Source organism: Echiichthys vipera (assembly GCF_963691815.1).
Source record: "Echiichthys vipera genome assembly, chromosome: 14".
Taxonomy (NCBI): domain Eukaryota; kingdom Metazoa; phylum Chordata; class Actinopteri; order Perciformes; family Trachinidae; genus Echiichthys; species Echiichthys vipera.
In genome coordinates this window covers 5,847,558-5,862,929 of record NC_139839.1, presented here as the reverse complement: position 1 = coordinate 5,862,929, position 15,372 = coordinate 5,847,558, and the positions used below count along the sequence as shown (strand labels likewise).

The following is a 15,372-nucleotide window of genomic DNA, read 5'->3' as shown; positions in this document are numbered from 1 at the left end:
CCTGTTTATCAGTCAGTTCAACTTGATTGGGGATTAAATGAATTAACTGGCGGCTTTTCTAGACTTTCAAAATGTTATCGGAATAGATTAATTCTGATACTACATGAGTCATTTTGCAGGGTTTTGTGACATTCGAAAAATGTATCCACAAATTGAGATACGTCCCTTTCGCCACGTCGATGGGAAAAAATGTTCTTGGACCCAATGGCGGTATCTGACCGACACAACCCTTTTCAAAGTCCAGCGTGCTTCCTGGGGGCCAGCTATGGGGTTAGAAATTATGTCTAAGTTTAAAATACAGAAAATACGACCTTGTTTCTCTCTTTCCATGGTTTGTCGTTTTAATAAATGAGTAAACCCAAAAACATCATATCCGCCATTACAATCATTCACTGTCAATACAACACTCTCAACCAAAATACAACCTCATTAACACGTCTTCAGCGTGCGACCTAAATTGACTAAATTTAGCCTTGCCGTGGGATGTAGACTCAATAAAACATACTGTTAGCCATCTATAGCTCATGTGAGCAGGCAGGAGAGCAGCAGTGTGACCCATTTAGGGTTCAGTTTTCAAGATTTAGTTTGGGTCAGTCAAAGTCAACAGTTACTGGGGCACTCAGAGATTTTTTTATACACACAAGATCAGCTGACTCGTTATGGCTGGTACTATTCTGGGGTCTCATGTAGGAAACACAGTGTAGGACCCATACTAAAAGTGTACATGCGTAAAGCGCACATGCAGGCCCTTTATAAATAACAGTCTACCTGGAAATGCGTGCACGTCGGTAAGGCTCAGACACTACTAAGAGGACGTTTTCAAACTGTGCGTTTTGTCTGACCAACCAAAAATACCGGTATTCACTTTAACATCGAAAAAGAAAAGCAATAAAAACTCACATTTGAGAGGCTGGAACCAGGTAATCTTTAGCATACTTGCTTTAAAAATTCAACAAAACTGAAAGGTTTAACAAAAAACACTACTCTAAGGGCGCACTCACACTTTCCATTCGTACCAGCTAACGTCTAGTTTTGTCTGACCAGTGTGAGTCACGGCACAGCCACGATTACCGCGGCCCGTTCGAGAGAGGAGGGCTTTAACAATGCACAGTTGCACACGTGCGAGCATGAGCATTGGCAGCAGTCCTGATGTCCATTTATATACAAATATCCTCCGCGACGGACATTTAAAAAGATGTAGCCGAACGGTTCACGGAGGTCTGATGCGGAGGAGTGTTTGCTGCAGATTTGGTCAGATAAAAATATTCAAAAACAGTCGGACTAAACAAACACTCAGAGGGGTGATGACGTATGAGCAAGAAGCATTCGCGTCGAGGCCCGGATCATATCAAGTAATGTGAGTGCAGGCGGCCCTGGGCTGCAGGGGAAGAGGGAGGGGGGACAATCAACTTAAAGCACGGGGCACGGTGCAAATGAACAGTGTGAGTGCACCCTAAAGTGCTGACATGCTTCGTTTGGAGGTTGTGGCAGTTTCAAGGTAGGTTAAGGTAGGATTTCCCACATTAGGAAAAGCAGCTACAATCCCAAATATTAAAGTTGTCTCGTTTAATCAGCCGTGTTCCAGTTACCACACTTTCAAAAACACACACTGTGCCTCCTCAGTGAAATAATCCACGATAGCATTTATCAGTAAAAACGTGCAGGCATTTGTACGGCTCTGTCAGTAATTTCAAGTGAAAACATTTTTCAACAGGCAAACAGACAAAAACAAACTTCCCTCAAAGAGAAAACACATCTGTGTCCTGTACATGACATGAATAAAGCAATATTTTTTTATGACCTTAGTTATTTCAAGGAAAACATTTTCAACAGGCAAACAGCAAAAAAGAAAATGTCCTTCAAAAATAAAATATGTTCCTTAAGCTTTGCCTGTTACTACCTCCGTGAACACGTACTCTGCCTCCCACCTAGCTTGAAACACCCTGTTCTCATCGTCCACCTTTCGTTTAGCCATTATTAGGGGAGAGGGGAGGGGGGGGGGTGCTGAAAGTTGACATCTGCCCTGAATGCTGATGATGGCCTACTTGCGGCGCTGCAGTGAGTTTGCGGGCTACCCTGTGCATTGTGGGTAATGTAGTTTTGGTGCAGTTAATCTCACCTCTGCGATGCACACCGGATCCTGCGGTCCACAGCGGATGAAGTAGAACTCCCCGAGCTTCCACACCTTGGCGGGCCCGTCGGTTTGAGCCCTGCTGCTCACCGACTTATAGAAGGCGTAGCTGCCTCGCTGGCAGGAGGGGGCACCCAACCACTGACAGAAAGACAAGACAGCATTGATGAGGAATAGTTAATGGCTCAACAGGCACCCGTGGTTTTCGTGGTTAGAGTTTGGCATTTAATAAGCCCCAGATGTTACTCCCATAAACATCAGAGACAGGAATAACATCTTTGGGGATATCTCAGCACGGCTTCATCATGAGGTAACATTAGACTGAAAAAAGGCAATAAGTTAGAGATGAGGGAGGATAATATTTGTTTTAACCTAGAGCTGCGACAATAACAGAAAATCAAATCAAGATGCAGAAAGCCCAAATTAAAGAGTTATGTACGTAAACCTCAAATCTGTCGCACTGCTGCCACACGGGTAAAACTCTAGTTGTTTGTATGCTAACAAAAGTAATTCAGCGTTTCATTTTAGGGACACTTTTCAGACACTAAACCAGAGTATGTTAGCATGCTATGTTAGCATTACAGTAATATCCAAGTACCACTGAGCCTGACAGGAAATTTGGACACTATTTTGAAAAGGTAGCCTTTCATTAAAGGAGCAGTGCTCAGACATACTGAAAAGACAGACACAGCCATATGCACTAACAAGGTGTGGCCAGACCGGCTATCAAAACAAACAGAGAGGCTCAGATTACGACACACACACACACACAAACACACACACACACACACACACACACAGAGAGGAAAGGTGACTTCATTCTCTGCTCAGCACGTGCCATTATTCCACTATATCTTTACACAGGAAGTCGTAATTTGCTGCTGTATTAATGTTCTGAATACCCACAGACCCTTTAACAAAAGGTGTTGTATTTTGACCTGTTGGTGGTGCTAAATGAAAAGTCAAAGCGTCGCCAGAGTATTTAGGAGTCCTCCTGAAAACTACACACATCGAAGATTTCACGGCAATCAATCAAATGTTGAGATCAATCAAAATCAGTTTAATCCAGGTTGTCAGACTGACCTGGATTAAATCTATATCAGAAATTAACTTTCTACACTGGGATGTACACCCCATTCTTGATTCAGCCTTTTTTAGAAGTTTAAATGTTCATTCATTCATTCATTCACTTTCAACCGCTTTTCCCTGTCGGGGTCGCGGGGGGGCTGGAGCCGATCCCAGCTGACATCGGGCGTGAGGCAGGTACACCCTGGACAGGACGCCAGTCTATCGCAAGGCACATAGAGACGAACAGAGACAGACAACCATTCACACCTAAGGGCAATTTTAGAGTCGTCAATGAACCGAACACCTTCACGTCTTTGGACTGTGGGATCCCCAGCTGGGATGCGACCCTGGACCCTTCTCGCTATGAGGCGACAGTGCTAACCACTATACCACCGTGTAGCCCAGTTTAAATGTTAATGTATTAAAAAAGTAAAGTAAAACAACTCAGAAATGAAAACCATTCAATTCAAATTTAAAAACACATGAAAGCCACAGGGTCCTCTCTATATTTCCTGGTGTGTTGGAGCCATAAATTCTGCAGAAACCACCTCTGGCATCGACACCTCTGATGATAAAGTTTCACCATCTTGCAGCGAGGCCGCGTATTAAGATGCATAAACCGCATTCACGGCGGGATATTGTAATTTATATATATGCAAAAACTCACGAGAGAAAATGTTAAAAGTAACTCCTCTGACTGTTTAGCATGGCAGGGGTTTATCTGCAGCCTCTGATAGTGACTGGAAACATATTCAGATATCACTGAAGCTGAAGGGAGAGACGCAGCTTTATTAAAAACACAGTGACACACCACTGCTACCACACATGATCAGAAGAATTATGATGCTAACAAACATGAAAGTTAAGACGTGTATAAACCTGTGTGATCTCAGGCCTCTGTATATGTTGCAATTTGTTTCCAGGGAACATCTCTTTCAATTCTCAACATGAAAACTAAATAAAATATAATAAAGCAGACTTTGCAAAATAACAGCAGACCTAGTGTCATCACACTACAAAATAGTGGTCACACTTCCTGTCACACTGATACGAAACACCTGCGCAGGCTTGTGTTTGTTTGATAAATAAACAACAATAATTAAAGGGTAAATTGATAGAAGTGATTCTGCTTTTTTCCTTTTCCTTTCACTCGGCTGCACACTATGAAGGCCGTACGTTTCCAGAAAGAGGTCATAAAATAATCAGCAGAAGTTAATCATTCAGTATCTGAAATGTGTTGCAGAGGATCCAGTTTGCACATTGGTTGTGTTTCTGAGATGTTGCAGACAAGAACTGAATCTCACAGGATTAAGACTTTCATCAAATTTGAATGCATCTCTGCACTGCATTTTTTTTTCTTTCATCCATCTTCAACCGCTTGTCCCTGTCGAGGCGCGGGGGGCTGAAGCCGATCCCAGCTGACATGGGGCGTGAGGCGGGGTCCACCCTGGACAGGACGCCGGTCTATCGCAGTCTATCCATCTCTGTACTGCAGTTTTAATATTTGAAATGTTTAAGTAATTGCCATGTTGTAGTAAATAGGTCAAATATTAAAGTCCTGTAATAGGCCAGGTAAAATGCACAATATAGCACAAATTCATGTGACATTTCCTCTCAGGTCAGACCTCATCAGCCGTGCCTCCACCTCCTGACAATTTAAAGTTACTTCTCTCATAACTGTTTCCACCAAGAACTACATACAAGATTCATTCAATTCAATGTTATTTATTGTGCCAAATCATAACAAAAGTGATCTCAGGACACTTCACAGAGTAGGTAAAGACCACACTCTATGACTAATTTAATATGTACATAGACCCAACAATTACCCGTAGAGTACGGTGGCGTTGAAAACCTTCACTATAACAGACAGGAACGTCAGACAGACCCAGCTCTGTGGAGGACGCACATCTGTCAAAGTAAAATACACCTTTATCAATTGAGATATTCAGCAGGTACAGGGATGTAGTTTTTAGTTTACATGCACACACATCTATGTCACTCCCAAAGCCACTGAACCTTCAATATCACAGAGCCATTCTCCATGAAATACACCCCCATGTCACTCAACATTGAATCCTCCAAGAGGAATAAAAAATGGACATCATGCAGTAAGCCTGAACCAAACTTCCATTATGCTGAACTAATGGGGTGGCAGTAGCTCAGTCCGGAGGGACTTGGCTTACGAACCGGAGGGTTCAAAGGTCAATTTAAGTCACAGCACGGACCAAATAAGCAGTGTGGGCCGGTGGCTGGAGAGGTGCCATTTCACCTCTTTGACACTGCCAAGGTGCCTTTGAGCGAGACACCAAAAGCCTGAACTGCTCAGGAGAGCCTTTCCATGGCAGCCCCCTCACTCAGACATCTTTTCAGGGATCGACTGATACGGACTGCCGTTCTTCTTGAGCCGATATAAAACTACACAATGATAACAAATGTTACGAGTCTCCTTTTTTAAAAAGGAACGTTTATTGAAATTAAAAAAGGCGTCTCCAGCAACACCGAGCTGCCTGTGGACGCCTGTCTGTAAATAACGCCGTGAAACAACTATCAGCAAACGCAGCAGCCCGCATCAGCAGATTAACACGTAAAAAACACAAATATCGGCCGATAATATCAGCTGTATCGGTCTATCACTACATCTTTCCAAAGCATGTGCATGTGTCTGTATTTCCTGTGTGCATGAAAACATAATAAACACAGTAAAAAGTTACATTTTTCCAAGAGGGATTAATAAATAAACATTATTATTATCATGTTTTGCAAGAGAACTCGAGAAAATATTCATTCAGACATATTCGTCACAATGAAAATCATCGTTGGTGGCAGGAACATGTACTAAAACTTGAGCACTCCAACAAACTAATTATTAAAAATTCTTGCTCAGTATAAAAAAAACATGTAATGGTTTGAGATAAATTTTCCAGCAGTCATTCTGTAAGAGCAGGTTCCCCATTTTGTCCCCAAAATGGAGGATGTACCATTTAGTAAGAGTGAATCTCATGTGGCGTTTGTCTTTATTTAATTCACAGCGCAGTTCACATTGAGCTTCATGTGTGTTTACGCTCTAGAAGAGACGAGGAGCCCTTGATCCGTCTCACCTCAAAAACAGTTAACGCTCACCGTGTGTGGATGTTTACACGGCTTGAACAATAAATCGAGGACACCTCCAGTGGTTTCATACGTCTGAAAGCCAATACCTTTTTCTGCTGCTGGGTGAATAGAGCTGCAGCTTTGATTTCACTGTTTTGTAAGTGAGCAGCCAAAGAGCTAAAACATAAAAAAACAAACGCACCTAAGTAATGGAGGCAGTTTGTCTTGTTTCCAGGACTCTTTAAAGCCTCCAAGGGGCTGATGGTGTGTCAGTAAACCCTTTCACTCATCGGTATCAGACCTTTTTACAGAAAATACGTTCGCTTTCTTGTAATCTTAAAGGACGTGACCTAAATGATAATCTCGGTCAGAAGGACAGTGAGCTGCCATCTTGGATCATGAGCCACAGTCCCTTTTTTTTTCACAGATAACCACAAAATCCACAGGCTGAGGAGACTTGCACCAGTTATAATGCTGAAAACGAAACAATGTGGGCGTAAATAATGAGGAATAAATCATGAGAAATAACAAAAATCATCATCAAATCCAATTGAGTACATATCTGCTAATCAATTACAGCACACTAACGTTCAGTTAAAAGCCTCCTCCAAACCAAAGGTCACATCAGACGAAAGTTTCACTTCCGGGTTTTGGGGGCTTTAGGTTATTTAGGTTAAAGTTAGAATGAGATTTATCAGAAAAAACATTTGCTTTTGTATAAACAAGTACAAATAACGACAGAAGTATCAAACTCGTGATTATTTTCAGTATGGAATAATCTGCCAATTGCATTTTAGTCTATAAAACATCAGGAAATGATGATAAATAACCAAGATGCTACATTTACAAGTCGTATTTTGTACAATCGATGGTCCAAAACCTAAAGATGAGAACGGTAACTATCACAAAAGAGACAACAGCCGTAAATACTTGCATTTGTAAAGCTGGATTTAGATATTCTGGGGATATCTCTTTAAAAAAGCACTTTAAATCAATAAATTCCAAATAAATGTTAAATTTTTCCTTAAAACAGGCGGAAAGGTGAAATATCCAAACGAGCACAAAGGACTTGAGGGCGCATGATGGACACAGATTATGCTGCTGTTATTCTATATATTTCTTATTGTCGAGCCCATAAAAACACACAAAGCAACAGTGCGTCAGTCCGTCTATTCTGTTAAATGGAGATCTTTCAAACGGGTCACAAATATATACTTAAATTTTATATAAAGGCTGAATAATTTAGGATACAGGAAGTGCATTTGTTGGGGGCTATCTCCAGCTGTGGACTAATAACAGTCGGTGCTCCAGTGAGCGTTTGGGGGGGCAGCACGTCTAATAAATCAACTATTCTACATTGGTTTTGTGCCACAACAACTGGCGTTCACATTTTTTATCCTTCTTTAAAAATATTCTATAGCCAATGTGATATAACTGCCATTTTGTCTGCAATGTACTACAATAAGGCCATATGGTCAAATTCAAACTATTTGTTTAAAATGAATGATTGCGGAGAATATCACCAGACGTATCCTTCACCGCGATGTGATGAATGTCACATACCCGACATTAATCACTCCTTTCTTTACGAAGATATTCACATGGATGTAAGATGATAAAATGCTCAAACAAGCAGTTTCATGTGCAACACAGCAGACGTGATGCTCCAGTTTTTAGAGCCCTGAAAGAAAACAGTGCTGAAAATGCTGCTGCGTTTGTGATATTGTGTTTCCCCCGCTCCTCTGTAATCCCGTTTGGAGCAAGAAGCGAGCAAAGGCTGAACTATAACAGCTCAACGTGACACATTATATGCAGGCCCACAGCTGCAAATGACCTGAATATTAAACTATTATTTCTCAGTGACAAGTTGAAACAAGGCACATATGCGTTTTGATTGTTCTCACTGTTGAATCTGCCAATTCATTGTTTAATTGGGATTTCCTGGAGCCCTAATTGTTCAGCTGTAAACTCCTTATATATTTAGGGTTTGGAGTCTTAGTTTGACAAAACAAGACATTTAAAGACATAATTTTAGGATAATTTAATTACATTTTAATGAATAATCAATAAGAATACATGGCCAATCATGATGATACAAAGCAGCAAATCCTCACAGTTGAGAAACTGGAGAATATTTGACATTTATGCGCAAAAGAAACAGAAATGATTGTGGATGTGGATCTAATCAGTTAGTCAACGAATCCCTCAAACTCTGGTCTGATATAAATGCTACACATATTTGATAGAATTTCATTTTTAATTAAAGAAAAAGTCACATCAGTGTTAAGGGCGGCAACTATTGATTAACCGATTATCAAATTATTCTATAAAATGTCTGAAATGTCAGAAGTTCCCAAAGTAACAACTTCAAATCCAAGTCAAATCAAGTCCGAACACCAAAGATATTTAGTTTACTGTGATATAAAACTGCAAATTCTCCCATATGAGAAGGTAAAAAAATGACATAAGATTACGATGACTTGATTATGAAAACAGCTGCAGAATCAGATTAATTTTCTTTCAACAACACTAATGGATTAATGGATTAATGGATTAATTGCTGCAGTTCTGACGCTCAAATTAAACATGGTTGAACAGTTCTACTTGTGTGATTGATATTGAATATTAATTAAATTAAGGCGCATTCATATCCACATGATATGAGAAGCCTGGTGTGCTGTATGTAAGTTTAGGGTGTATCCAGCCGTGCAGCTGCTTTTCATTTGCTCCTGATAGAAGATGAGACGTGAAGACGCACTAAATAAATGCACATACTCCATTTCCTCCTCTTTCTGCACCGTGAATAATGCGCTTCTGTTGCTCGCTCAGCTATCCTGCCTGCTGCCTAAATGCAGAATATCCTCAAATTCTCACTCCAGTGTTGATCATCCACAACCCCCACACCACCCCACCCCACCAAGCACACCCTCCCCCACCCAATACCCATAACCCACCACAGGCAGAACCTCCTCCCACCCTCCCCCACCCGCTGGAGCTCTGCAGACCAGCTGCAGCAGGCCCTGGATCAATTTTTAGAAAGATACTGAATAAATGTCACAGCAGCAAAAATATCTGCTACGCACAGAGAGATGTATTAATACCTCTGTAGTTTTTGAAATGCCACCACATAACATAACATAATGCAATGACACGCCGTTTGAATGACGTCACTGTGGAGTATCACAGACTCACTTTAAACGCCCTGTGGGAAAAACTGTAGGATACAAAAAATACTCGTAAAAAAAACACATCAAGCCACAAAAGCTCACTTAGGGACTTTCTGGGTCCCCGTATAGGAACTTGATATTTGTATTAAATACATGTTATAGTGACATAACTGAAGAGAGAGACTGCGACTGAGACAGACAAGGTCAGAGTTGAATGTCAAACTCACTATTTATCTCGCTGTGGAAACTGAAATTAAAGAACCACATGGTGATAAAAAAAAGTTCCTCTGGAGACTTTACAGGACTATTCAGATAATAAAGCACGTTTAAGAACACTTCGACACAATATAAACCTCATATATGGCAAGATTATGAGAAAACAGAGCGGGATTAAGTCCTTAAACGTACTGCAAGTCCCTATAGAAATATAAAGACTATAGGATTAAATAATCTAATAAACATTCACTGTAAACTCCCATGGGTGCATTTGAAGTAGATATGAAGATATTCCAGATGTACTTTGGACATAGACGAGTGATTAAGCAAGAAAATAAGTACAGAGGGAAACAGACGCATCACAACACACTAAAAATTCAATTATCAGCGCAAAAACCTGCTATAAAACATTAAATCTGAGTATATTTGGCGTATTAAACTGTTTTTTACAAGTGTACAAGTTGAATTTAGATGAAGAAAGAATAAAGACAAAATCCGTATGGAGACTCAATATGAATATTGTAGTTATATAGTAAGATATAAAAGGTATTTTATTATGATATGCAATGAGGAACAATAAACAAGACATTACAGAGCACTGTGAACAGTGTTAGCCTCTAGAAAAGGATTATAGGATTATTTTAACTGGCATTTAAGGGGCATTTTAAGTACAAAGAAGGGGATTGTGTGAAATACGGGTAGATAAAATCACTATTAAGCTTCACCGATACAGCGTCGGCCTCCATTGGTATGTCATAGATATTTTAAGTAGTATTATAGTAATTTAATAGGAATAGAAATGTCAGATAAAGTCTCTGCTGGTTTCTGTGAGCCACTATTAAGAATAGAGAATTAGCCTATAAGTTTATTTCTGATAATATTATACCCCATACAATACGAGGGGGATTATAATTAAGTAATAATTAGACGGGCAAGGTATTAGACATGAGACGGATAATAAAATGAACATAATTGGACATTAAAGGAATAATAAATGAACATTATTGGACATTAGAGGAACAATAATAGGAACATTAAACCATTTTTATGGACAAAGAAGGAGAATTAATAGAGTAAAGTTGGACAAAATCACATTATAAGCTCTGGACTTTGTATTAAAAGGAACATTATATATAACTAAGTTTGCTATAAAGTCAGATAAAATCTCTACGCTTTACTGTGAGCACCTATTGAAAAATGATTAAAATGATTAGTTTATTATTTAATTTAGTATTAGATGTGTTACAACAGAATTATGATATTGATTAACACACTACTAAGTGCTTTAAACACAATAATAGTCCATAAATGAGTATTTTAGGATATTAAACGGAGTATGAACAGAGTTAGAAGACTCATTAGATAAATAAGAAGAGTTTTATAGTAAAACTTTACTATAAAGGATAAAATAAGTTCAGAAAAAATCAAAAGACAACTCAAAGTTAGTTCTACTGACAAGAAATACACTCCAATAATAGAAGTTAATGTTATTAAAATATTTACAAGTTATAAACGTATAAGTCAGAACAAGAAAAGGAAACAATATAATAACTATTAAGCTCTATAAACAGACTAATAGCCACTATAGGGGATACAGGACCATTGTGACATTTGAGATGTTTTTACTAGCGGTGCTATTATACTTTATATAAAACTATAATAAAGTTATAATATGAGACTATTAAGTGCTACAGGTCAAGTATTATAATACTAAAGAGCACTAAGAAGAAGAATCAATATAATAAAGTTATAATATGAGACTATTAAGTGCTACAGGTCAAGTATTATAATACTAAAGAGCACTAAGAAGAAGAATAAATATAATAAAGTTATAATATGAGACTATTAAGTGCTACAGATCAAGTATTATAATACTAAAGAGCACTAAGAAGAAGAATCAATACAATAAAGTTATAATATGAGACTATTAAGTGCTACAGATCAAGTATTATAATACTAAAGTGCACTAAGAAGAAGAATCAATACAATAAAGTTATAATATGAGACTATTAAGTGCTACAGATCAAGTATTATAATACTAAAGTGCACTAAGAAGAAGAATCAATATAATAAAGTTATAATATGAGACTATTAAGTGCTACAGATCAAGTATTATAATACTAAAGAGCACTAAGAAGAAGAATCAATATAATAAAGTTATAATATGAGACTATTAAGTGCTACAGATCAAGTATTATAATACTAAAGTGCACTAAGAAGAAGAATCAATACAATAAAGTTATAATATGAGACTATTAAGTGCTACAGGTCAAGTATTATAATACTAAAGAGCACTAAGAAGATGAATCAATATAGTAAAGTAAGAAATAAACACTATTAAGCTCTACAGGCGTGTCTGCATGGGCCTAGCAGTTATATTAAACCTATAAATTTATATTTAAAAGAATATTAAAGTCTTACTTCAGGATAAAGAAAACCCAAAACTCCACCAGACAAACTAAAAGATGCAACTAATTATTATTATGGATTAATTGAGTTTACTATCATATAAGACTGAATACAGACAAATACTCACATTTGAGAAGCTGGAACCAGATTTTGAATCTTAATTTTGAAAACTTTGTTTCTTTATTTACGGTTCATTAAGTGATCGATCAACAGTTTGATGTCTAGTTATTGGCATGTTTATGAGAATAAGAGATAAATCCAACATTTAGCTCCCATTTAAGAAGCTGGAACCAGATAATTTGGTCATTTCTCCTTAAAAAATGATTCATTAATGAAGTAATTATCAAAGTTTAGAGGGATTAATAGTTGGAGAAATGAATAGTGATGTGCGGGTGTATTATCAGGGGAAAAAAGGGAAAATAATATGAACAACATAAGGTAAAAGTTACATTTAGCTTACATTTGACGAGCTGGAACCAGAGATTTTGGTCATTTCTCCTTAAAAAATGATTAATTAATGAATTAATTATCAAAGTTTAGAGGGATTAATAGTTTGAGCAATTAATAGTGATGTGCGGGTGAATTATCAGGGGAAAAAAGGGAAAATAATATGAACAACATGAGGTAAAAGTTACATTTAGCTTACATTTGACGAGCTGGAACGAGAGATTTTGGTCATTTCTCCTTAAAAAATGATTCATTAATGAAGTAATTATCAAAGTTTAGAGGGATTAATAGTTGGAGAAATGAATAGTGATGTGCGGGTGAATTATCAGGGGGAAAAAGGGAAAATAATATGAACAACATAAGGTAAAAGTTACATTTAGCTTGCATTTGACGAGCTGGAACCAGAGATTTTGGTCATTTCTCCTTAAAAAATGATTAATTCATGAATTAATTATCAAAGTTTAGAGGGATTAATAGTTTGAGGAATTAATAGTGATGTGCGGGTGAATTATCAGGGGAAAAAGGGGAAAATAATATGAACAACATAAGGTAAAAGTTACATTTAGCTTACATTTGACGAGCCGGAACTAGAGATTTGGGGCGTTTTTGTTTTAAAAAGTCAAGAATAAAATTGTTCTAAATGTATTTCCTGTTCATAAACTTACCTATAACTCATTTGAGCATGCGTTATAATAAAGTATGGAACTGTAGTAGTAGATATAGACAATAAAGCAGGGAAAAATACAACAAAAGTGACATCAAGAGCAGTTTTAGCCCCCGGATTGAATATTATACATATATTTAACTTTAATTACAGAGAGATTATATGATAAGTACCACCGTCACGTGGATATAGTGCATCATAAACATACTATTATGCGCTATAGGAGTGTTATATGAATATCTTTTTTTTGCTCTGGGGGAGGGCCAGCTGAAGCAGTGCTCCAGCCTAGTGGTGGAAAGGAGGCAGGGCTGAGCAGGCAGGGAAAATAAAAGCCACATAATATAATCTGAGAGCTGAGAGGCAGCCCTCTGTCTAAAATGTGAATACACACACACACACACACACACGTACACACACACACGTATACACACACACAAGAATTTAAGATGGAAACCCTTAATCTGCACCCTGCCTACGTCAGTTCTCGTGATATTTCTGGGAATAATGCAGTGAGATATATTTATTTTTTTTACAGTTTTCAGTAGCAGGAAGAGAGAGGGGTGGGGTGGGCAAATATTAATAATAAAATGTCTCCTGCTTTAAACAATAAATAAATAAACAAATAAATCAATAAATACAATCCAAACACACAGCCTTGCACAGTATTGACCTTGGGTGTGTATCCTGTTATTCAAAAAGCTCACAAGTTCACCCCAGGGAGAAACAAAACACTGCAATAAATGAATATTTAAATTTAAGAGATATTGTCAAAATACTCAACCACCACTGGAATATTTAATATACCCCACGCCACACACACACACACACACACACACACACACATATGAAGGATTCCTGTCAAAATAAAAGACTTTGTTCCGTTTTTATATCGACTAAAAATAACAACACATTTGCTAAATAAACTGTGTATGTCTGCTGTTTTTTTGACGCTATTTCATGTATAAAAACTCCACACTCCCTCCATTATACACACAATATTAACATTCCTCCTTAAACTGTGGTAATTACGACGGAGACAAAATGTCGGGAGGGGATTTGATAATAATATCAATATGCTTCCTATTATAACCAACACTGCTGCTGCTCCACCTATATTAGCCCCCGTCGGTACAAAAAAATGATTTAAATGTTTAATATTAAGGTTGAAAATACATTTTCTGTGTCGTCAATAATGACAAAAAACAAAAATGTCGATGCAACGACTCGACGTTTCTTGTTGAGGAGGGGGGGAAAAAAACGGTTGGGACTGGCTTTAAAAGTTTCCTGATATTTTCAGGCAGGCAACCGGCCAGAAAATTTAATTTTTATTTGGGCTAAATGTGTTGTTAAGTGTGGGGTGTGGGGGGTTGGTAGCCACGGAGGAGAAAGCCGGAGACTGTCGACACGACACACAAAGAAATTAATCATTAACACGGTGGAAATATCAGAAATATTAAACTGACATTTAACGGCTGAGCGTTCGATATCAAACGAGGCGCGAGCCCCGTGTCACAACATAATGTTTCCCCGTCAAAAATACACATATCAACGGTTTAATTTGTCCCCTCTGGAGGGGGGGAACGAAAAGTTGGGTTGAATAAAGTTGTAATTGCAGTCAGAGCAACTCTCGGTGCTTGATAATGGGGGAAAACAATCAATACGACATGGTCCAAACTCAAATAAAAAATAAAACACGACAACTGGGGGCTTTAATTCAACGCCACACGCTTCAAATATCCCCCACGTCAACAGGTTTAGAAAATCCGCCGAGTGTGTGTGACATAAAACGACATTTATTTAGAAATTAAATCGGCTTTTTACCTGTATTATTGCATTGTGCTCCATTGCAGTCCTGCATTCCCCTCTCTGAGGCCCCTCTCCGGTTACACCGCCGGGACTCGCCGTCACACAAACAAGCGCACCACAAAGAAAAAAAACTGATTTTTTTTTTGGAGTAGGATTTTTCTTTCTTTCTCTTTTTTTAATATTTTTTTTTTGGAGTGGAAATGGGACAGGATCTAGGTGTGGCCAAAGTTTGCCACAGAGTCCAACTTAATGTTAAAGTCACAGTGGAAACGGCCGTTGAAGCATCTTTTAGCTTCGGCCTGTGACGTATTTCCGTGTGACGCAGCACGAGTGGGCGGGGCTTAGACTAACACTAAATCCCATAACATATT

General features: G+C 38.2%; 1 protein-coding gene across 1 annotated transcript in view; it reads right to left on the bottom strand.

The window, feature by feature from the left end:
* The window catches only part of LOC310956595 (uncharacterized protein), a 40,100-nt gene extending 24,989 nt beyond the window's left edge, over positions 1–15,111 (bottom strand). Inside the window, exons 1-2 of the mRNA XM_083926884.1 lie at positions 15,017–15,111; positions 2,120–2,272 (exon numbers count right to left, since the gene is read on the bottom strand). Coding sequence (XP_083783010.1) covers positions 2,120–2,272; positions 15,017–15,040 — 177 coding nt within the window. The 5' untranslated portion in view covers positions 15,041–15,111. The remainder of the gene's footprint in view (positions 1–2,119; positions 2,273–15,016) is intronic.
* Between the last annotated feature and the right edge of the window lie 261 nt (positions 15,112–15,372).